The 25,819-nt window shown below is 28.6% G+C and overlaps 1 protein-coding gene across 2 annotated transcripts; it reads right to left on the bottom strand.

Moving 5' to 3' along the window:
- Window positions 1-1,929: 1,929 nt before the first annotated feature.
- LOC145959155 (naringenin 8-dimethylallyltransferase 1, chloroplastic-like) lies at window positions 1,930-25,580 on the bottom strand. 2 transcript variants are annotated; one of them, XM_083077707.1, is made up of 12 exons: window positions 25,463-25,580; window positions 16,381-16,658; window positions 16,109-16,192; window positions 15,930-16,004; window positions 7,270-7,353; window positions 6,540-6,629; window positions 5,447-5,548; window positions 4,824-4,919; window positions 4,663-4,734; window positions 4,480-4,578; window positions 3,884-3,988; window positions 1,930-2,114 (listed from the first exon to the last, which is right to left on the bottom strand). In XM_083077707.1, the coding sequence occupies exons 1-12, from the start codon at window positions 25,512-25,514 to the stop codon at window positions 2,073-2,075; spliced, it is 1,179 nt and encodes a 392-aa protein (XP_082933833.1). In that variant the 5' UTR covers window positions 25,515-25,580; the 3' UTR covers window positions 1,930-2,072. The 2 variants fall into 2 exon arrangements, with proteins under 2 accessions (XP_082933833.1, XP_082933834.1); XM_083077708.1 differs by lacking the exon at window positions 4,480-4,578.
- Window positions 25,581-25,819: the final 239 nt, after the last annotated feature.

The raw sequence follows: 25,819 nt of genomic DNA, 5'->3' as shown, positions 1-25,819 counted from the left end.
GATGCGAAGGCTCTCGTAATGGACTGAGAAGAGGAGGTTAGGGTTACGCAGGGTGAGGTTTCCGCCGGGGCTTAACTTCTCGCCTCTCTTGGGGATCTTGACTTGGCCCATGACAAGGTTTGCGCCAGGGCCCTTCACCACCATGCCGGAGCGATCGTCGTCGCAGACCTTCCGCCGGCGAGCGTGAGAAGGATTGGGGCTAGGGTTAGGGTTTCTTTGTGATCTAATGGAAGATGAATAGAGGGGCATTGCGTCGTGGCCTTGAAGACAATCGTGGGAGCGAAGAAGAGAGGTTCCCATTGCGTCGTGGTGAGGTCTCCGTCGTTGCTTGCGGCGGCTGGGTTTATGTTGCTCATGAATGAATGGGTAGTGCCTTCGTAGGGTAATATTAGGGTGTCATTTCTACATCGGTTATAAGCAAAACCGATGTAGAATTTCATATATTTACATCGTTTCTCCTCTCAACCGATGTAAATATGTTTGTATTTTCTATTTATTTACAAGTTTGCCACCGCGTTTATGATTTACATCGGTTCTGCTAGAACCGATGTAAATACGGCGATGGTAAATAGTGTTTTTGTAGTAGTGTAAGCATACAACACACACAAAATTAGAGCATACAAAAATAGATGCATTTGGAGAAAATCCTTCGGACATAACACAACACTACTTTAGGGAAAAGATCTAAAATGCTCCTATGAAGCCAAAAGTAGAAGAAGGAAAAAAAAAAAAAAAGGTCTTTTTTTTTTAATTTAGAGCTTATCTATCTAAAAACTTCTCTCTAAACTTTTTGAGAAATGAACTTATGAAGTTCAAGTTCTCAAAAAATTTTATATACCTTTCCCCATTCTTAGTCAATTTCAACCTTAACAAAAAACAACTCTAAATATATAAATTTTGTTAATTTTCACAATGAAAAATTAATTTACTATTATAGAAAAATTTAATCCTAAATTAAATAATATAAATAAATTATAAAATAACTATGTACATAAAAATTGTTAATTTATTTTATAATGTACATGTAATTAAATATATAAATTGTAACTATGGTAATGGTACAAAATATATATCCACAATCAAGAACAATGACTAATCTTTGTTTTGAGAATTATATGTGCATATAAGGTGGGTATTTTCCTTCTTACATAACTACTCCATAACCAAATTCATGACTCAAATCCTATGACTTCCTTCAACCCCAAAACATTTTAATATGACATAATTAGTAATAAAAACAATTGTTGACTTTACAGTATAAAACCCAAATTATATTTTAGAATACAAAAATATAAATAAGATCACAAATAAGTACAAATTGTCTTCCTTTACAAGTTTTCAAAAGAAATAAAAAGCTAAACATGGTAAAAGAAACTCAAGATCTAAAACAAGGTTATCAAGATAAAAGATAGATAAAAGAAAACATAAATTAATCCACTAACTCTAATGTCACACTAATCAGCACAATCTCATCAAAATATAAAATTCAAAGCCTAAGATTCGTCACCCAGTCCGTTGACTTGAAACTATCTACCTAATTTATACTTGAAAGTCGTGTTTAGTCCAACAAAAAAGAAAAGAACAACATATAAAGAAAAATGAGAATACATCTCAAACATGTCATTATTAAGAAGTCTATCGATAAAAAATAATCTCGTCTTCAAAAAAATCATTTTTACATTTAATGATTTTTAGTATTTAAGAAGTAACGTGTTTTTCTAACTACAATAAACCCAATTTTTTTGCATGAAATTTTTTATTAAAGTTCCTTAATATTGAAAACTATAATATTAAGAAATAATTTTATGATATGTTTCGTGATATCATAAGTGATTAGTCTCTTATTATATAGTGGAGTCTACTCATCCCACTGGCCACACCCAACCTGCCATTGAAATTTATTAATCTCTTATTATTAAAAAGGAGAAATTGACACAACTCTGATATTATAACATCAATAATTAATAACAAACAAACTGTGATTCAATATTCATAGTTCTTTATTTACAATCAAGAATATTAAAGTAATAGGTCAGACATCTGACAAAGGGAGTATAAAATGTCACCGCTACTTATCTAATTAGAGGTACGATGAAGCACTCCGCGCAAAATAACTGGAAGAAGAAAACAATGTAAACAAAGCATCAATAACAAAAGCTAATTAAGGAAGTAAATTAAAAAAAAAATTTAACTTAATTTTACCATAAAATATTTTCTTTTAAATGACTATTGTGAAGAGGTCAGTAAGTGACTATAGGTTTTGTCCTAATCGTTAATCTCAGTGGTTCTTAACTCTTATTTTAATGATCAAAATTCTAAAAGTAATAATTGATATAGATTTTCACACTCCTCTATCTTCTTTTCCTTCACTCCATGTCCACCAAATATTTTACTTTTAATCAGTCTAGCACCCAAGTGGAGCATGTCCAAAGGAAATGAGTTGGTTTTCTACTAAAATAAATTTCACTATAGCTAATGAAAGTTATTTATCTCTTAATATGGACAAATATTCCACTTCTATATGAACAGCACTTTAAAGTGTAGTTTTTTTTTATTCCATCTCCTTAACTTTTATTATTGTCATTAGCCAATTTTGAACTCCTACAATTTTTTAAGAACCTTATTTCACGTGATGAAGACTTTGAGGGAAGTTCCAAACCCAATATATTTCATTCTATAAAGTCCTAAAATCAGTAATAGGATATTTTATTAGTGATATGATATTCAAAATTAGTTGTACATTGATAACATTGGCAGTCTAAAGAAAAGAAAATGCCCTATGAAGCCCATTCAAAGTTGCTCAACACTCACCATTATAGATTAACTTTCATTAAAACAAAATTAAGTGTACACATTTTCATCTTTTAGAGAAAGAACATGTAATTTTCAAACTACAGAGGAAGGTAATATAATTTAAGTGTCCCAAGAACTTTAATTTACCAAGATAAAGTAGCAATTCTATCATCTTGCCTTTTTATCTTGCTTCTCAATAAGACGGAGAATCTCTCTTGGTCCCATTTTGTTTAACATTTTAGTAAAAACAAATTGACCCAATTTGATATTGTTATTTAAAAATATTAATAATGTATTAAATAGTTTTTCGATTATATCCTTAAATGATATATTATATAAATTTAAAATATTAACTACATTCTTAATTTTTGTACCAGAAACTTTAGATGAAGGTAGTAACATGACATATTGAGGAGAAATAGGCCACACAGATGTGCGGGTAAAGTACCAAAAAAAAAATTGACTACAGAAGTGACATTTATAGTTAATTTCTATATATATATATATATATATATATATATATATATATAAATTGGGATTCATTTATTTCAAGGGTAAGTCTACATACACTTATTTCGTTCAATATTTCATGTTTTACGTTAAATTTCAAGAATTGAACCATTAAATTTAAAGTTTTTAATGCATAGATTAAGTTTCTAAATTTAAAAAAAATGAAAATAATTTAGTACATCAGTTCATTAATTTAAATTAACGGATAATCATAAAATCATTTTATACATTGATTTGAGTTAATGAAATGAATTATCAAATAGTTTTTAAATGTTTTTAAAATTTGCAAACTTGACTTATATTTTAAAAACTTTAAATTCAATGGTTAAATTATTGAAATTTGATGCAAAACATAAGTTATTGAACAAAATAAGTCTAAATAAACTTACTTCTAGTGTAAACAAATCTCTCATCATATATATATATATATATATAGATTCTCAATAGAAAGCCAAAGTAATGAGATGATTATTCACTTTCAAGAATTATCATATAAAGTTCTTTATCAAGCTAAATATATTAGATTTGAAAATTCATTCCTCATATATAAGGATAAAGAACTTATAAGGTTAATTATTACCTTCCAAATAAGCATATAAAAGGATTGTGTGTCTGCTTTGTTTTTGACATCTACGGACTTGGCATGATACCAAAGGATTGATGCCATAAAAACATGTCCCAAACCCTAACATATTGAAAATGAGAATAAATTTTAAATTTTATTGAAATAACCAAACATGTCACATTCACTATATATCCATCTATGTAACAATACAATATAATTTGAAATTTAATTTATGGAGTTGCTCAAGCTTTCTCCTCAAATAATGCCACCTTCAAACAACAAATTTGACACTAATTGTCATGACCATATTGATATAACGGCAAGATACTATATGCAACAAAGGTTGACAAATTTCTTATTATATTACACTACATATTATATGTGCATTAGTGAATGAGTACACTTTTAGACTTTAAATGACAATTGCATAAAAGTAGACAATTTCTAAATTTTGATAATTGACCTATATAATTGAACTCAAGATTTCATAAACTTAATCAAAATCACATTCAAGTCCTTTAAACATTACACTTATAGAAATTGGTAACATACTACAAAGAATATTCCAACACCATAATATGGATAATCTATAAAAGTAATTAAAACACCACCGTTATAAGTTTGCTCCAGAAGCAAAAAGATGTTGTTGCCACAAATAAAATGGCAGCTCCATAACTCATTTCAAGAAGTGAAACACAAATCCATAATACCTGAAAAATAAACATATTTAGGGGAAACCTAGATATAGGAGGTCACAACTAAATCCTAAAAAATGCTATATGAGAAGAACATACCTGCTTTTGACCCAAAAGTACTGCTAAAGTTCGAATGCCAAACTTTTCATCTCCTTCGATATCAGGTATATCCTTGATGAAAGTCAACAAAAAGTATATTTTACTTTCACAACTTGGACACATGCTTATTTTTAGAAAACATAAGATTTTATTCTCTTTACCTTGGATAGTGCTATAACTATAGCGATGATGCTCATAGATACTATAGTAAAGATCAATGATTTTGGATACGTAGTTGGCCTCTTGAATACATAGCTCTGCACATTTAATTTTACGCATATATATATATATATATATATATATATATATTAGAAAAAAAATTTTTTGACTTAATAGTCAAGGTTACTCTATTATATAGAATACTAAGATATATCTTCTAGGAAATATGTTATGCAAATACTTCCTTTCGTTTTGAATATGAGCAAAGAAAAAAACTAAATTAATTCACACTAACTAAGAATATTAGTTATCATCACTTAATGTCCAACAATATCAATTAAAAAATAGCCTATTTTCTAAAATCCTTTAGAACTTGGTATTAAGAATAAAAAAGTAATTGAAAATACAATATCAAATAAATGAAGTGATATTTTGGAGATGGTAGCATTAAATTGAGTGAAATTAATTGAGACTTTTTTTTATTTTTTTATTTGAGACCAACAAACGTTTATTCAAAATTGAGGAGTACACTTTAGCCAAAAGCCTAAAATTCCATGAATAAACTTGGATGAAAGATTTGTTGTTGCAATTATGTATTTCAACTATAATATATAGATAATACCACCTGCATGTGAATAAATAATCCAAGGTGAAATATTATTCCTCGATCAGTTACGTAGTTCATGATTGTAAGAATTGAAGATCTCTTCCATCTTAATAGAGGCAACTGAGAAATTTCATAGGCACAAATAAATATAATCATTATCAAATAACATGTCAAAACTAAGAAAGTTAAAATTCAAGTCAAATATTTGAAAAAGAAAACTAGTGTCACATAGTTTGAATTCTCTAGCCCTTCCTCTAATATACACAATTTTCTTCATAAAATGTAAACTAAGAGTAAGTACACATATTTTTATCTCACATTTGTTAATTTATTAATTAAACCTCAAAGGATAATTTCAGTAAAGAAAAGTTGTACGACAACATAAGGGAAACACTCCATGAGATTATGAGTTCAAAATCACAAGCAAAAAAAAATGTTAATTTAAATGAAGTTTTAATGCCTTATTAAATATATCCTCATGTCGTGTTTTATGTCATATATATTGCTTATGGTTAATGTTTAAAATATGAACATGCCTATTTGTATATCATGTGTTAAATTAGTGTCTGGAAGAAATTCACCGAGACATTTGTCTCATTAATTTAGTTTATTGTATCATGTTTCAAACTAAATAGAGTGAGAAAATAATAGAAGAGGAACCAGACATGTTTATATCTTGGAACCTTTATAGATTCTTAGTCTTCTAACTTGATACATCTTGTCCAAAGATTATTGTTATAGTTATTTGAGATTTGTAGGGTACATTGGTTGCTCTTTTTTTATTTATTTATTTTACTACTTTAATTCAATAAATTTGAGGTCTTTAATTAAGTTTTAATTTATTGAGAAATTATTTATAGAGGCAGTGTAAAGTCCTTCTAGGGTTTTATACATTTAAAAAAAAAATTGGATAAAAAATAAATATTATATTATTACATTTATTGCCTAGTATTTTGACTAGAATTTTACTGCATAATGTTCCCTTACTTTGATAATGCCCAACGTAACTCTTTTGATATTGAAATGAACAAAATTGTATAATGATTCCTAATAATCATGCCTTAAATTATATTAAGGGAAAAAGGTTTAAATACCATCAAAATGAACTTACATTCATTGAATAAGCAGTTGAAAAAATAAAATGAGAGGAAATAATCCAAATTAATGGTGGTGAGCCTACAATCCATCCAAGCGCATAACTCTGATAAGGAGAATAAAATCATAAACCTTGTTAATGAAGCTTATCTTGAACAATATATAACTTGAAAAAGTACATAAAAACTAAAATTACTACTATCATACTTTGTCATTAATTATTATTCACCACTCAAACCATGTTGTGCTAGTTTAATTTCTTGGACATTGAAATAAGAAAATTATTATTTTGATGGAATGTTTTTGGGACAAGATTCCCTGTAAAGATATTAGATGATTTGATAGTCATTATATTAGTCAACTATAAAAAATGGTAGTCTTTTCTAAAAATAAGGAAGATGATTAAATGAAATTGCTTTGAATTCTTAGTTTGTAGCGAGCTCTAGCTAGGGAAACTCTTGTAATATCACCAAAGCCTAAACATAGAGAAAGAAACAATATTTTGTTATGACAAATTTTAAATTCACATACAATTTCAGATATTAAAATGAATTTAAAAGAAATAAATGTAAATAGTTATTCATATTGGCATGTCTAAACTTATACCAAGTGATTGGGCAACAATAGAATAGCGAATTGATTTCTTAAAATTAGTATAAAATAATTTATGTTAACAACAATGAAAATCAAGAATGAAACATGAATTACATCAAAGTTTGTAGAAAGGACAAATATAAATATAATACCAAAATCAAACTTGATGCAGCAATAATAGAAACAGTTCGAAAAGAATACTCCCCTGATGCCATTGGAAGATGCGGCTTGTTTATCTGCAATTAGTACATGAGGCACAAATAAATATATTATTTCCTCAACAAATAGATTAGTACACAATAAAAATAAAAATACAAAGTTACTTGTTTTATTTTATTATATATATTACATGGCAGGATCTTTTGGGTATGCTTGATACACCAAGTAATATAATAGTATTGTATTTTAAATAAGATTTATCAGTAATTTTATGTCAATTTTATATTTTAATTTGGCTTAATTACACTTTTGGTCCTCCTAATTTAGTGTAGGAGTAATTTTGGTCCTCATAATTTGAATTGCTTAATTTTGGTCTATAAATTCAAATAATAGGCAATTTTAGTCCCACAAATAATTTAATATCCAAAATTTAACAGACGTTAATGATATGGATTTTATGCTAAATAAACATTAATTATATATTATTTAATTTCTTTTCTGTTTTTAGTTCAGGTTGTGTGTTAATATTGCAACTGGAATGGCCCGTTCTCCAAGCAGAAATGGACGTTCTGCTTGCACGCATGTCTGTTAATTTTGAAACTGGAACGTCCAAGCAGAACGGCCCGTTTTGATCCATTCGTCATGTGTGTATTTTTGCATCCGGAACGGCCTGTTCTAAAATGAGAACGGGCCGTTCTGCAAGGGTTGCAAGAAGAACGGGTCGTTCTGAAAGAGAACGGACCGTTCTGGATCCAGTTTTACACCATGCTCATATCCAAAACGCAAAAAAAAAAAAAAAAAAAAAAACAGCTCAGAATTCGATTCCCCCATAACTGAATTTTGAACGTGAACAGTGAAAGGTGCTTCTTGGATAAATAAATTGGTACAAGTGCTTTTTTGGTAAATTTTTTAAAAAAAATTCTATTTTAGTGAAAAATTCTCACTGCCATTAATATTAATACCCTTTTCATTTTGTTTTCAATGTTATTTGAATTTAACATTTGTAAAATTTGAATATTAAATAATTTGACACATAAAAAATTAAATGATATATCATTAATATTTATTTAGCATAAAATTCACATCATTAACGTTTGTTAAATTTTGGATGGTAAATTATTTGTGGGACTAAAATTATTCATTATTTAAAATTATGAATCAAAATTAAGCAATTTAAATTATGAGGACCAAAATTACTCCTACACTAAATTAGGAGGACCAAAAATGCAATTAAGCCTTTTAATTTTCTCAACAAGTTCATGAGTTGAAAGACATTAAATATTGTATTAAATGTCTCAACAACTAGTTTACCTCTATAAAGAATACAGGTGAAGGAAGCTCAACTCAACTCAAAACATCCATTTCTTTTTAGTAATTACTATAAATAGCTTAAAAGACTTAGTTAAGATATACTTTATTTCTTTTGCAAAACATTCTTATTTAAGCCTTATTTAATATAGTATTTTAAATTGACGGATAATCATAAAAATATTTTATATATTGATTTAAATTAATGAAATGATGTACCAAATAATTTTTAAATATATTAGAAATTTGTTAATTAAATCTATACATAAAATTTTTAATTTAATAGTTGGATCATTAAAATTTTTTATAAAATATAAGTCATTAAGTAAAATAATTTTAATTAGATTTACTCTTAGAATAAGTAGATTTCTCTTTTATGTATATAAGTTATCAGTTTAACATCCTTGTAACTTAAAGCATCCCAAAAATTAATACATATCCAACAAAGTATTCTTGATAAAAATATAATAAAAGGAGAACAAATAACAAAAACATGATGAGAAGGACAAAATCGAAGGCCATGAAAAAGAAAACTCTGAGAATCTATAGTTAGGAACACCAAACCTATTCTGAAGGACTGGGGCACGCCAACCATGGAATTGAAAGCACAAACCATTAATAGAGAATTACTTTCTAATAACCAAATCGTGGTCCAACCCTTTTGGGCAATGATCTCTATTGTAGTAATATCAACCAACAATTTCAAATTGAGAGAGTGCAAATTAGCAAGAGGTAAGGTAAAGCTTCCAATTAACAAACCTAGGTTTTTTTATAAAGATACTTGCACAAACGAAGCCAAACTAGGAGAGCCCCAAGCAACTCCACCGGTGTTTCATTTGATTCAACCCAAAAGAGGGGGATGCCAAATTACTTCTTTAATCCTAGGAGCCCAAGATGGGTGACCAAGAACATGAAAAACTTGGAGAATATCAAAATCATTCATGGAATTGAACATGGTGTTGTTTCTAAGATTACTGGCTAGAGTAGTAACAAAAAAAATATTATGGCGAACAAAGAGAATGGTCAAAGGGTCATTTTTTATATCTAGCTTTATTTTGACTTTTCCAAATGAACCACAGTAGATTAACTATTAGTGAGGCAATGACATCCTGAACCTGCTTGCTATGACAAAAATAGAAGCCTGGACCAACAAAGGGAAAGATGTAAAATTTAATTGTCATTTTAACAAGGCTTCAAGCCAAGTCCAAAGTGTCCTCGCAAAATTGCACTTTATATAGAGTGAAAGTCTCCCAAAGCCATCCCACACTGAGAACAAACTCAGACAAAAATGCAATCATTGTTCACTAAATTGTCATCAAAAGGAAATTATCCATAGAAAAGCCACCAAACCAAGAAAGAGCGAGCTAGAGGAATGCAAGAAGGCCAAATAGGTTATGCCAAGCCACAATATTGGATCTCAGCCTAAACATCCCTAAAAGATAGATCACTTAAAACATATGGATGCCAAACTGCACCATCTTCTTTCTAATAAAAAACAATAACAATATCTTGGATTAAACGAGCAACATTTGGAAAATCCCAAGATTGAGGGAAGAGACCAGGCATCAAAATAACTATAGGATCCAAAACACTCGCATGAAGCTTAGAATGAAAGTGAACAGAAAAGCCAATAAGGTCAAAAATGGGCTAAGAGAACCATTTGTCGATCCTAAAATTAATAGAAGAACCATCCCCAAGCTACCACATAGAATTGTTATCAACATGTGATAGAGAAGAACAATTTTTCTAAGACAAGTAGAGGAAAAAATGTAGGAAATTATAGGTTGTCCATTACAAATCCACCAAATCCATCGGGCCGGGGCAATAATCCCATATGCATATTCCTACTGGAAACAGCCAACTGAACCTCTTCCTTAGTAGGAACATTAGACAACATGACAATATCTTTTAGAGAATAAGGAAGGAACATGTCCACCAAACAATATAATAATATGCGACACCTTTAAGATTATAAATTTTTAAAATAAATGTTATTTATCTACTTTAAAATCTACTTTAAGATTAAAAATAATAATTTAGAAGGATCAAAGTCAAAAGAAATTATAAGAATCAAAATCTAAATTTCTTCATTTTCTAAAGACCAAAAACAACATTCAAAATTTTAAAGGTTGAAAGACAGAATTTATTTTATAGAAACTAAAATCAAAATTAAACATGTTTATCTTACAATAACGAAAAATATATTTAAGTTTTTTATATATTACTCGTGGGGTCAAAACATTCCGTATCTTTATATTTTTTTTAAAGATATTTAGGAATTATCAATGTTTATTGAATCGATTAGTGTTATATTTAGCCTTCAAAAACCTTGAGATTTCAAGTTTAAGTCTTGAATTTGTAAGAATAGTTAATTTTTAATATTATTTTTTATTATTTAAAAATTTAAGAATAAAACAATTAAAAAATTATGTAAAAAAATAGGAAATCATTTTTATATATAAATATAAATTTACGTTATAATATAGTTATTAACCTAAAATTAATTCATTTAAAAAATATATAGTATATTAAATTTATATATAAAAAATGTGATTGGTTCCTCATAGGTTTACCCAACCCCACAAAAAACCAAGTGAAAATAGAGATTAATTTTAAAAATATAAATTTGTCTATTTAAAATTCGAACTCAAATCTGCTCCACCTTTTATGGAAAGGGAAATCAAACCTAGTTCGCTTTTTCCCATCCTTATATCAAATTTGTTGTGGTTTGGGGGTTATCACACACATATACATGTCTCTACATTGATAACATATTGTTTACTTTGGACTTGGTCCTCACGGTTTTACTTTTAGATATCACCCAAAAGACCTCTCTACTAATGGAGACAATCGTGTGTATATAAATTCATGTCCCCACACTACAAGAAAATGACAATTTTACGACAGTTATATGGTTTACATTGCAATGGTTAGAACTACCGCAAAGACACCATTGTGACGGTTCACCAATTGTCGCAAAAATGTCCGTCACGAGTGAATTTTGCGATGGTTACTGAAATCGTTGCACAAACCATCGTAAAATTGGAATTGCGACTCTTACAGCAACCAACGCAATAACTGCCTCTAAATCAGACGCTAAATATTTATTTTTTATTTTATTAAATTTTATAGACATCTCAAATTCTGTCGCTATGATCTTCTCAAGGATTCTATTTCACAATACTTCACTTTTTAACATGTTTTGTCCTTACTTACACAGTTTCTGGGAAACCTCCCAGAAGGTCACCCATCCCTATATTACTCCAAGTCAAACACACTTAACTGTGGAGTTCTGATGAGATAAGCTACAAAAAAGTATATACATGTTGTCAGTATAAGTAGTACAAATTAATTCATTTAAGTCATTCTCAACTATACAATCTCATACTTATATTATCTTTGGATCCTTCTCATTCTAGTGACCGAACCGTTATAAATATATAATAATTATATTACTAATAATAATTATATTATATTTAATTAATCTTTATTTATATATATAATTACTTTTATAATTAACAATCTACTTATTTCTATTTAAAATTAATATTATGATACAATTTAAATTATTTATTATAAATTTAAAAGTTTAAATAATAATTTATATATTTTAAAATGAGAAAGGTTATAATAATACCGGCGTAACTTATACTAAGTATTACACCGCTTAATAATTTTATATTAAATGTGAATTTTGTAAATCCAATCGTTAGATTGAAAGTTCATATCACTTTATATATTTATATCAAATTTTTTTAAAATTGAACAACTTGAAGGTAATCAAAGTATTCATATTTTAGTATATTTTGAAATGTATATATTACGTCAATTTTGTTTTACAAGAATGAAGTATCAAATCATCTTAAATTAATATAAATTTTTGTATATATGATCTAAGAGTAAAAAACTTTCAATCTAACGGTTGAATTTATAAAATTTACATTTAATATAAAGTTATTGAGCGGTGTAATACTTAGTAAAAGTTACACTGGTATTATTATAACCTCTCTCTTTTAAAATATTATTTTTATAAATTAAATTTTAACATTTTAAATAAATTATTAATCAACTTAATTTATTTATTATCTTAAATCTAAGATATAAAATTCGAAAAAATGTATTTATCCTTGTTTTAATTTCTAATTAATTTTTTCTATATTAATTATTAGTAAAATTTAATAACTTTTAATTTAATAACTGGATCGATAAAATTCAACTTACACCATGAGTTATTGAGCGGAGTAACTTTATTAAGAGTTACTTTGTGAGTCATTTGATTCCTCCTCTCTCTCTCTCTCTCTCTCTATATATATATATATATATATATATATATTCAGAGCCTGATGGGGAAGTAAGAATTTATATATATATATATATATATATATATATATATATATATATATATATATATAATTTTGTTGATGATAATTGTGTATCTCATATTAAACAAAAATATATGTAAAATTGTTAATAAAATATAAGTTTATTAAGATAATATAATACTTTCAAAAGAAAAATATTACTTTTGGTCTAGTCTACTATTAAATGTGTTTTTAATCCTAAACTTTATCAAATTTTACCGAAATTTTTGAACAAAATAATATTTAGTTTGTACTAAAAATAACATTTAAATTCTAATTAAATAGGGATTATATATATGTGTATTATATTCAAACCTAGAAGTGATTTTTAAGTTAATATTTGTGAAAAAATAATTTAATTTATCAAATATCTCATATTTAATTAACAATTAAAATAATAAATTTCATAAATTATTTATTAGTTTTCAATATTTTTTATTTAATCTACAATTAAGATGTATTATTAATTTCACTAACACATAAAAATTGTAACACACACACACACACACACACACTATATATATATATATATATATATATATATATTAATTTTTAGCTTCCTAGGATTAACATAAAACTTTTTTATTCTAAAATAATTTTAAAGACAGAGAAATAAAATTAATATAGTATATTAAAGTATTTTTTTCCTTTTTAACATTTCTAAATGTAATTACATGTCATTATGATTTTATTTTTCTATTTTTTATTGAAAGTAAAATTATATAATTTTGGAGTGTACATGACTTTGTGTGAATTTTTATTTCAGTTTTTATCTTGTAGATTGCGACGGTTTACTATAAACTGCCTCAATATAGATAAATTTTGTGGCAGTTATTTGACCCCATCGCACGAATCGTCGCAATGTTGAAAAATTTTGCGACGGTTGGGAGAAACCGTCGTATGAAGGGTCGCAATATTAAAGCGACGATGGTTTCAGGATAACCGTCGCAATTTGTCTATTGAAATTCATCATTTTTCTTGTAGTGCCATGTGCATCCTATTGTTTGAATGATTTGAGACTTTGCTTGCATCCCAATAATCCTCCCCTCAAATAAAGGACCATAGTTTAACCCCAACAGCGAAAACTATTAATCCACGAGTATTATCTAATGGTGCCATAAAGCTCACTCGCGCTCTAAGTGTTTGCACCGTCGCTCCATCATTATCTCATGATAGTGAGACACACCTTCTAACCCTTTATGTTACTAGGAAGACTCTCTTCCACATGGACCCACTGTTAGAAAGATTTTTGACACAAGAGATCCCAAACTTGGATTCACTTGCCAACCATTATACTTGTCGAGTCGTTCACCTATTCAAACCATCAGCTTTGATACCACTTGTTGTGGTTCAGGTGTTACCACAAACATACACATGTCTCCATTGTTTGTTTTGGACTCAGCCCTCCCAGTTTTGCTTTTGAATACTACTCAAAAAGCTTCTCTACCAATGGAAACAATTACATGTACATAAATCTGTATCCCCATGTCTATCCTATTATTTGAATGATGTAGAACTTTACTTACATTCCAACTTCTTAAGAGAATTCACGCAACAAGGCCACATATTAGGAACTTTGTCTCCCCTTTCATTTGTTGCAAAGAATTTGAATCCCAAAGACCTTCTAAAACGAGGTGAGATAACATTCTGACTCACCCAAGGCTATGCAATAAACAAGAGGTTAGGTTTGAGTTTGGCATAAATATGCATAAGAAAAATGAGTTGGCTCATCACACGCAAAACTGCTTTTTTCTGTCCGATCACGGGTTTAGGGTGGAGGAACTGCTATTGTCGCTGCATTTTTAGTTAGCCTAAGCTTCTTTTCTTGAAACTTAGATAGAACCAAAGTGAATTTTGGTTACTCATCCTTATTCTGTGCCTGTTCTCACAGTAGATGCAGTGAAGTGTCATTCACATTGACTCCAACACCCACTAAAGTAACTCTACTGCTTTGAGAACAACCTCATGCCCAAAGGGTAATCTTTCATAAATTACTATTTTATCCTCATATGCTCGATGAAGGCCAAGAAATTTGTTGGGCAGCATTAGCTTCAACAAGAAAGAACCAGGGGATGATCGTGATCACCAAGGAAAATCCATTTAAATTACTCATAGCTACCTATTTAACTATCTAAATCGAATCTATTAGGGATTTTATCTGTACATGAACATTTTTTTTCCCACCCAAGGTTCGTCTGGTGACCAAGTTGGGATTTACTTAACATAAAGTTAGATAAAATATTCAAATGAAATTACAGCATTCAAAAATTAAACCAAAAATATTTTGAAATTTATATTTTCAAAATAAATCATATCAATATAAAAAAAAATTACTTGTCTCAACAACTCTTTTAATGTATTAAAGTTTAATGACCCAATGGTTAATCTTTTTATATGTTATTTCAAAAACTAAACACACAAATTAGATAAATTGAAGATTTGTAGTTAGGTAATGCTATAATTGACTCATTTATATTTTAAAAATATTAAACAATAAATAAAATTTATTTATTATTAAATAGTTTTAAAATTTTATTGAAAATTGTAAACTTCATTGATAAGAATATTTAATTTAACAATCGATTTATTAAAAGATTGATATATATATATATATATATATATATATATATATATATATATATATATTTTGATTGGATAAACTGCTTTAACAACAACTTCATCCTTGCCCATATAAAGATATTTTTCCTGCTTGTTTATCACGTATTAATTTTAATAAAAATATATTCTAATTTATTTATATCAAACTTTATAAAAGAAATTACAGGTTTCAAAATATTAGGCAAAAGTGAGTAGCATAAGCTCAATTTTGAATGTGAACTAATTTCAATATAAAAATACACCAAGTATAATTTTCAAAACTCAAAATTGGTCTGAGTTGAGTATACCTATATAAAGAAGTCCAAAAGAGGAAAAACAAATTCATGAACTATAAGCATGTTATTCATTTCTAGTAAGTTTAATACCTTGTCTATTTCAAAGTCAGCCAAGTAATTCACGCCTACATTGTATATGTGCATGGGAAAGAAAACTGCCAAGGCCTGAAATATAATTAATTATTCACAAATATTAATTAATGAAGTTAGTTAGAGTCAAATGGCATATGCTGGACATTTTCAAATAACCAACAAATTTGAGTCCCCACCTTCAACAAACCAATAAAAAATATTGGAGAAATATCTGATAATTTCTCGACTGCAAGGAGAGATACAGAAGTTATGTTTATTGCCTGTACACACGAAAACTAATTAAGTAAATCATTCTAAAAGATTCAGAATGTAACAGCTTTTTTTTCCCTAAAATCGGAATAAGTAAATAGTTCTAATTTTTTCCCCTAAAATTAGGTATAGGTTCATACAAAAGAATTAGATTAATATTATATAAAAGATTAATGCAAGAAAAAAGGTTTGACTTAACTGTAACAATCGTTGCGTACGGCCTACTAAATTTGTAAAAAGCATACAAGAAATCTTTGGTAGAGCCCCAAAAGCTTTTAGGATGGGCAATTTGAGGTTCAGATTCAAATGATTCTCCTGCATTCACAACAAAACTTCTAGCACATTCTTGACTTGAGGATCCTACCTCAATGCATCTATAATGATGTTTCATATGATGTTGTTGTTGACGCCTCTCAATGTTATATTCATTATGGATTTTCTGAGTTTTACACCATGAAGCTTTTGTTACGTAACAACCTATAATATCAAATGTGGAATGTTAGTAGCAGTGAGATTGGAAAGAGATTTTTTTTTTTTTTTTTTAACTTTTAGGATAAATATAAAGAGTAAACCATCAATTTCATTCTCGAAGTATCATTCTATTTTCCAAATGATTTCTGAACTAATTTTTTTTGATATATATATATATATATATATATATATATATATATATATATATTAAGTATTTCTAGAACTGTCAGAAATCATATATTAAATAATTCCTAAATATTTTTAAAAAAATGAAGAAAAAAAGGTCTTCAAATTGATCTCTAATTTTTTTTCCAAATTACATTATGTTAGGAATTAAAATGATAGTTTCTTCATATTAACAACCATTTAGAAAAGAGAACAATATTTGGAGGACAAAATTAATAGTTTATTAAAAAATAAACATATGTAGCAAAATTTAGTAAGAAAATTATTATAACAAATAGATGATTTCTATTGTTCATATTCTTGGAAAGAGCACAAACAAAATCACTAATTGCTTATTTATATATACAAATCTTGTCTGCAATACATTGACAAGTATGAGACAATTAATTAAGAGTCTTTTTCCAATAAGTATTTTTATAATCATTTACAAGAGAAGAAAAAATAAAATAATTTTTTCCATAAATTAAAATTATGGATAAACTAATCTTTAAAAATTCTTTCATATTAGTGTTTTAAAAAAATTAACTTATACATTTTGACTTATGCAAAAACTAGTTTCATTTTTCTTTCTTATTTTCTTTTTCTACAAGCTATTTTATTTAAAAAAAATTATCTAAACAAACTCTAATAGCATTGTAACAAATGCTAGTTTGGTCTAAATTTTGTGATTAGTCTTTAAGCCTCAAGGTTTTGGAGTTTGAATCTTAAATTTGTCAAAAAAAAAAAATGAAGTCGAGGACATAATTTTATTGCAATTAAAGTTTAGAGAGAGACTAACTCTGACAAAGTCTAAGGATACTCTCACTAATAACATGGGACCAAAAATAAAATACTAGTTTTCTCTCAAATCCTCTTTAGTATTTTAACAATGCAAGCAATTATAAGTATGCTTTTAATTTTTGTGGTGGACACAAACAAGACGGGAGAAGTTAGACTTAGTTGATTAAGTGGATTGAAAATCCTAATCATTCCTTGATGGTAGTGGGTTGATCTATCAAAAAATAAAACTTGTTAATAAGTTCACCTACCAAATAATAATAACCATATTGGTAAAAATATTTTTTTTTAAAATACAAATTTACATATGTATAACATGATTAAAAATATTTGTATTAAAATTAAAATATTGTAAAAATATCATAAAATGCTACATCAATAACATTAAAAAGTAGATTATCATTAATAAATCATAATGAACTATTCATGTGAGACCCTCTACCCCACATACCATAACACATAATAATAAAATTTGAATAACATAACATTTCATAATTAAAATATCAAACGTGTTTAGATAGAGAGTACCACATCCAAAACTTAACAAAATCAGCGAAAATTACAAAGAAATAAAACTAAAGTTTCCAAAATAATTTAATAAGTGAATAAACATCCTAATCTAATTCTATCTATGCCCCGATGTCACATATCCTATCAGAGCAAAGCCCAACTCTAAAGCCTAAGCTTCATCACCTACATCCTCAGCCTCATGCTGATAATCACCTGTATAACGGTCAAAGGAAAACAACAAAAACAAAAAGGAATGAGAAACATCTCACTCTGGCTCACAGTGTAGAAATAAACACCGGATATTAAATTTGCCTATGATTCTTAGTTGAGAACGGGTCGTTCTAGTTTTGGAATGGGCCGTTCCAAAATATGATTGTTGTGAGTTTTTAATGCAAACCCAGAACGGGCCGTTCTGGTTTGAGAACGGGTCGTTCTGGATGTGAATTTCACTCATGATTTAAGGGTCCAGAATGGGCCATTCTGAATTTGAAACGGACCATTCTGGCAAAGCCCGATGCCTATAAATTGAGCTCTCTGCCACTCCCAAAAAGCACACCTCTCATTTTCTGATTTCTTTTCTTTTACTCTCTCTTCTTTCCCTCTACTTTCTGCTTCAGACCGAGGGGAAACCAACGAGGGAGACCAACCAGATCTTGTGTAGGTTCAGCTTCTACATATCAAGGTACGGGGGAAAGGGGATTATTTATATGTAGAGTTACATGAGGGAATTGGGTAGAAGAAGAGTCCCTTAGGATTATGAGTAATTTTATAATTATTTCTGTTTGGAGAATTATTTGTCTTATGTGATTATGTATGTATTTAGGACTACGAATATATGATTAATTTGTAAAAATGATGCTCTAGGAGAGAGAATGAAATTATAGAAAAGTGCTTGTAAGTTAGGTTTTGGAAAAATTGGATTATTTCTGTTTGAGGAATTAATGATCCCATTAGATTCTGTATGTGTTGAGGATTAGAAATATATATTTAATTTGTAAGAATGATGATCTGGGAGAGAGAATGAAATTGTAGAAAAGTGCTTGTGAGTTAGGTTTTGGAAGAATTAGGGGTTTTACTGTTTATGTTAAGATTATATTAAATGTGTAATTCCATTGATTGTTATATTAATTGATAACATAATGTTGCGAATGTATGTTATGACTTAACTGCCCAATTAATTATGATGTGAGTATGTGAACATGAGATGAGATGTTGTGTGGAATGTGAATGTGATGTGATTGTGGTTCTTCACACATATGACCAAGGGTGAGCACGACCCTAGATTGTTACATGGGTATCGTGACCTTGGATAACATGTCAGGGGTGAGCACGGTCCTGGGTTAGGGGTAACGTGACCTTGGCACAGTGTTATATCAAGGGTGAGCACGGCCCGGGATTGTTACATGGGTATCGTGACCTTGGTTAACATGTCAGGGGTGAGCACGGCCCTAGGTTAGGGGTAACGTGACCTTGACACAGTGTTATATCAGGGGTAACCACAACTCTGGATTGTTACGTGGGTATCGTGACCTTGGATAACATGTCGGGGGTGAGCACGACCCTGGGCTAGATATGTTATAGGAGAAACGTGACCTTGGCACAGTGTTATTATATCAGGGGTGAGCACGACCTTGGATTCTTAAATGGGTAACGTGACCTTGGCATAGTGTGAAGTGCAAGATTTGTGATGATTGGTGTGATTGCGAATTATGACGTGATGATGATGCATGATTGATCGAGTTATGATATGTTGAAATGTTTATTAATATTTTATTAAGTATAGAGTTTTAATGAGACGATATGTTGCATTTTCCTTATGTGTTTTATATATAGATGCTTTTTTTTCTCACCGTACAATTTGTGGATGTTTTAGGTAAGGAAGATCCGGCTTTGAATGGCATCTAGGATGCCAACAGTTGAATTGTGGGTGTGCTTTGATATTGTGAAATCAAGGCAGAAAATTCTAAGATATGGAATTTTTATATGGATTTGGAGTTGTATTTATTATATTTAAAAATAATTTGTAAACTCTTATGTTTTATTTTCCAATGTTCGTTTTTCAATTATTTTGGATATTGAAGAACATTTGTGAAGGTTCTTATGTGAACCCTTTTACCAACTTTGAAAGTTTATTTTCCTTAATTTAATTACATTATTACGATATTTGTGTTGGGGTAGTAAGGGTGTCACAATCAAGACTCTATGCATTCTCATATAACATTGTCATGTCTCATTATCATATCACATCATCATGTCTCATTATCACTTTTCACATCATCTCATCATATCATTATATCTCATCATCATATTTCATCATCATATTACATCATCATATCACATTACCACATATATTCATATCTCATGTCTCAATCATATTTCACATTACATCATCATATCACATCATCATATCACATTATCACATTATCTCATCATATTCACATAGTCTCCACAGAGCACTTTAATTTATATAAAAATCATCTATTTGTAAAATTAAATACATATTTGTACATCTCATCAAACAAGGAATATAACAGAATAATCAGAAATCAAAGCAGAAAATATTCATATTTTGTCTATTTCTCATAGGGTTTCCTGCAGGAACTCATAGAGCACTCTAAATCATATCAAAACATATTTATTCTCAAAATTAATCACATATTTACACATTACATTGAACAAAGAATACAATAGAGCAATCAGAAAGCAAAACAGAAAATATTTATATTTTGTCTATTTCTCATAGGATTCTCTCAAGAACCCATAGAGATCTCAAATCATACAATTATTTACATATATAAGAAGAGCAATAGGAGAAACATATATAATTGGGAAAAACACCTCATACATGAGCATACAACAAACATAGGATTGGGGGCCACTCCCACTACCCAACATATATTCTCACACTCAAAGCGAGGTTTTTTTCTTCCCCTTTACCTCGATAAACAGAAGCTAAAACTAACACCGGATCTTGTTGGTCTCCTCCTTTGGGTTCCCCCTTGGTCTTCAAAGAGTGTAGAAGAAAAAGAGGTGAAAAGTGAAAAATGTGCTTTTAGAGTGACAGAGCGTTCTATTTATAGGCATCAGTAGTCGCCAGAACGGCCCGTTTCAAATTCGGAACGGCCCGTTCTGGACTCATACTTCATGTCCAATATTCACATTTGAAACGGCCCGTTCTAGAATCAGAACGGCCTGTTCTGGGTTCGAAGTTTACTCAGTGAATCATGTGTTGGAACGGCTCGTTCCAACCTAATCTTTCTAGGCCATTTTAGTAGTCTGGAATGGCCCGTTCCAATTTGAGAACGGCCCGTTCTGGGCTACTAAAAATCAAAATATTACAAAATAATTTTCATAAATATTTATTGTTAAAATAGTCATAATTATTAAAAACCTTTAAAACATTCTATAAAACCCAATAAAATAGCTATAAGAAAATAATCTCTATAAATATAAAATAAATAATAAATAATCATTATACTAGTAGAAAATTCAGGATGTTACAATTCACAAAATCAAAAATAAAATAAAATAAAATCAATAATAATTTTAATGTGTTAAACTACTATAAAAGGTAAAATAAAATAAAAGTAAACAAGCCAATATTGATTATCTTTCAAATAGAAAAAATGTTGTCGCAAGAGAGTAAAGTTGTAGCTATTACTATTGGGCAATTGAAAACCTATGAGAGAAACTACCTTCTATATGATTTTGAGTTAGTTGCCATAATTTTCATTTTGAAACTTTGGAGTCATTACCTATATGGTTTTAGATCTGAGGTATTAAGTGATCACAAGAGTCTTAGGGTATTTGGTTTGATCAAAAAGAGTTGAACATGAAGTAGAGAATGTGGTTAAAAATTTCTAAAGGGTTATTATGACTTTGAGCTTAGATATCACCTAAGTAAAGCCAATGTGGTAGTTGATGTCTTAAGTAGAAAATCCTTACACATGTCATCCTTAATGATTAGAGAGATGGATTTGATAACTGATTTTAGGTATATGAGCTTAACATGTTAAATTACCCTAACAATGTGAGATTAGGAATGTTGAAGGCAACTAGTGATTAAATGAGATAATTAGTGAAGGTTTGGAGACTAATCAATTTTTGGTAGATAGGCTAAATATTGGAACGAATAGAGTGTTAAGGTTTAAAGTTAGGATTTGTGTGCTTAAAGATACTGAGCTTGGGAAGTTAATCTTAGAGAAAGATCATAGGAGTAAGCTTAGTTTTCACCCTAATACCATTAATGTATCATGATCTTAAGAAGATGTTTTTGTAGCCTAATATAAAAAATGAGATAAATGAGTTTATGTGTAATAGTTTTGTGTGCCAAAAAGCTAAGGTAGAATACCAAATACCTTCAAGTTTGTTGCAACATTTAAGTGTACCTGAATGGAAGTTTGATAGTATATTTATGGACTTTATGGTTGGGTTATCTAAAATCGTAAAGGGTTTTGATTTTATTTGGCTCATAGAGGATAGATTGACTAAATTTACTAACTTTATACCAATCAAGGTTATGTACTCTTTGGAGAGTTTGATAGAACTCTACTTAAGATAGATTGTTAGATTACACGATGTGCCTTTTAGCATAATTTTTGATAAAGATCTTAGGTTCACATTAGGGTTTGTTTCGAATATGATGATTTATTGTCATTGATTAGCTAAGGAAAAGATTTATAAAGTTCTTAAAAAATTAGAGGAATTAAGGATCTTTTATGACTCTAGAACTTATCTTACTAACTTTTTTTTTACTTTCCTTAAGAAATGGACTTATGATATTCATATCTTAAGAAAAATCTTATATATCTTTCCTTAAGTTGGGCCAACTTAACTCTAACCAAAACTACCTCAACCAAATTTACTCTCGAGGATCCTTTGACTCTTAGAGTTCTAAAATAATAGTAATAACAATATTTCAACAATTAATCACAAATATCAAGACCTTTATAGGTGGAGGTGTACGACACCCTTGTGTTTGTTTAAACCTAGTAAGTACCTTAGGTTTAGGAATGACAAAATGGGTTGTGACCCGTGGACCGGCCTGTTGGCCTGCCAAAAATTGGCGAGCTGGGCCCAATATTTCAACCCGCCAACCCGCAGGGCCAAATAGCGGGCTAACCCGTCACAACCCGCCAACCCGCATACTTTAACTTTTTTTTATATTTAATTTTTTATGTTTAACTTATTTTGATGTAGAAGATGAGGATGAAGATGATCAACACAAAAAAGTAGAGACTTCTTCCAAGGGTGTTTCTAATGTTCTTGAAATAGAAAGTTAAAGTTGATTAATTGTGTTTGGACTTATTTTATGGACTATCAAAAATTTAGTTTATTAGTAATTTGTAAGTTTATAATTTGGTTTTGATTTTGATGTAAGTGGACTAATTTCTATTTGATTTTGTTGTAAGTTTGTAATTTGCTTTTGTTGAATATATATTATGTATAATATGTATGCATTTTTAATTTCATATGGTTATATTTATTTATTTGTAGCAATTTTTTTTATTTGAACATAAAATATATTTTTTTTTAATTTTTTTATAATTTTTTTTGTGGTATGCAGGCTGGCCCGCTGACCTGCTAGCCCGTCCTTAGGCGGGGCGAGCTAGCTATCCCAACCCGTTTTCTATTGGCAGCCCAGCTCGTTTTGGGCGGGCCATTAGCGGGCTGAGCCAAAATGGGCCGAGCTGGCCCGTTTTGCCACCCCTACTTGGGTCAGGGCCAAATGTGGTGCAACAGACTCAATATTTCTTTTACATGCAATTTTGAATTTAATTTTCAATCTATATTCAAAATAAAATAAAAATGTTAGTTTGATATATTGACATGCTAAAAAATATTAATAATGAAAAAGGAATCTAAAAATAAAATAACAATACATATTTACATATAACATTATAAATTTTTTTTATAAAATAAAAAATATAATAAAAATAAGGAAAAATACGCCATCAATAACATTTTAAAAAAGTATAAACTAAATAGTTATCAATACTTCATAAAATAAAAATAAATTCTAAGAGAAAATTTTCTTTTTATTTATTATTTTTTACAAAAGCAACAACAAACACACACATAATGACAAAAAAAAAAAAAATAAGAAATTTTGATGTATTTTCTATTCACCCTTCTAAAGGTATAAGTGATCACGGTAATTCACAAATCCAAATTGATCCAAATTGATTCAATGATTTTGAATCGAGTTTTTTAGTATTCAAATTAGATTCTACCCAATCGAAATAAGACAACATACACGTTAGGTTACGAATTTTGTACTTTTGACACGTGTCCCAATCTAATCATATATAATCTATACTATTACTTAAGAGGATTGCTCCATTTGGTATTCATATATTTTTGGACAATTTTACCCTAAACTTTTATAAATTACAAAATTATTATTACTATTTTTTATAAATTTCATTCTATAACTGCCAAAATTTTTAATAACTACCCACTATTATATAATTTTTTTAAAAAATAATTCACGAAAGTATGGAGTGTCTTTTGTATGCTACTAGTAGTAGAAGTAGTAGTAATAGTAGTAGTAGTAGTAGTAGTAGTAGTAGTAGTAGTAGTAATAATAATAATAATAATAATAATAATAATAATAATAATAATAATAATAATAATAATAATAGTAATAATAATAATATAATAAATATAATAATATAGTAATAATAATAATATAGTATTTGGATGATCATTGCTTAGGATAATACTCTTTGTTAATCTTGTTCAACAATGAGTTTTGTGTTTTTGGGTTAAAAGCATTGTAACAATATAACATACTTATTTGATTTTTTATATATATTAATGTTAGTTGTTTGAGTTGATAATAATGTAGCGAAATAAAACTTATTTTAGAATTTAATTTCTATCATTATTTATTTTATACCTTGATAACATTACATTTGCAATAAGACTAAATAAATTTAATTATATACACTTAATTGATTCAATACAATCCAACCCACTCACAATCAAGTTGAATTAAGCTAAATTTCAAAAAAAAAATATTACACAAACTTGACTCAATTTAATCTATTAAACTTTAATTAAATCAAATAACAGATTCATTCAAACTCAATTCAATTCAAACTCGATTCAACACAACCTGGCTTGAACCCCCACACCCTTCCCTTCAATACACCCATTTATATGCTTCTTCTCACATCACAAGGTTCTCAACAATAAAATTATCAGCATGCATACCATGAAGCCATAAAATAATATAGCATTTTTCACATCAATTTTTTTTTAGAAAAATGCATAAACAACATAAATTTGCAGTAATATTGCTGAAATAAAATGGACGAATTTGGAAGGCTTACCAGCGGTGAGGGAAGAAGCTAAAGAGAAAGAGCCAAGAAGCATAGAAGCCATTATCCACGCTAACTTTTCACCGAGCTTGTGTGTCACTCAGTTTCGCCAAATATATATATATAAAGAAACTATGTAACGTGAACCTTTTAAATATCTGAATTTGAAAGTCAAATGCTAATTAATATTATAGTTGTAGACAGTCACCAAAACACAATTATACCTTCTATTTAATTACAACCTACATTTCCATATAATAGTCATGTAAATTTATGATAAATATATAATTTTAATTGTAGTATAAAATTATTTATTTTATTAATAATTGATTTTAAAATACTAATATTTAATTTATAAATAATTATAAT

Source organism: Cajanus cajan, chromosome 1 (assembly GCF_000230855.2).
Source record: "Cajanus cajan strain Asha chromosome 1, NIPB_CcT2T_4, whole genome shotgun sequence".
NCBI classification, from domain to species: Eukaryota; Viridiplantae; Streptophyta; class Magnoliopsida; order Fabales; family Fabaceae; genus Cajanus; species Cajanus cajan.
This window is presented reverse-complemented; position numbering and strand designations above follow the sequence as displayed.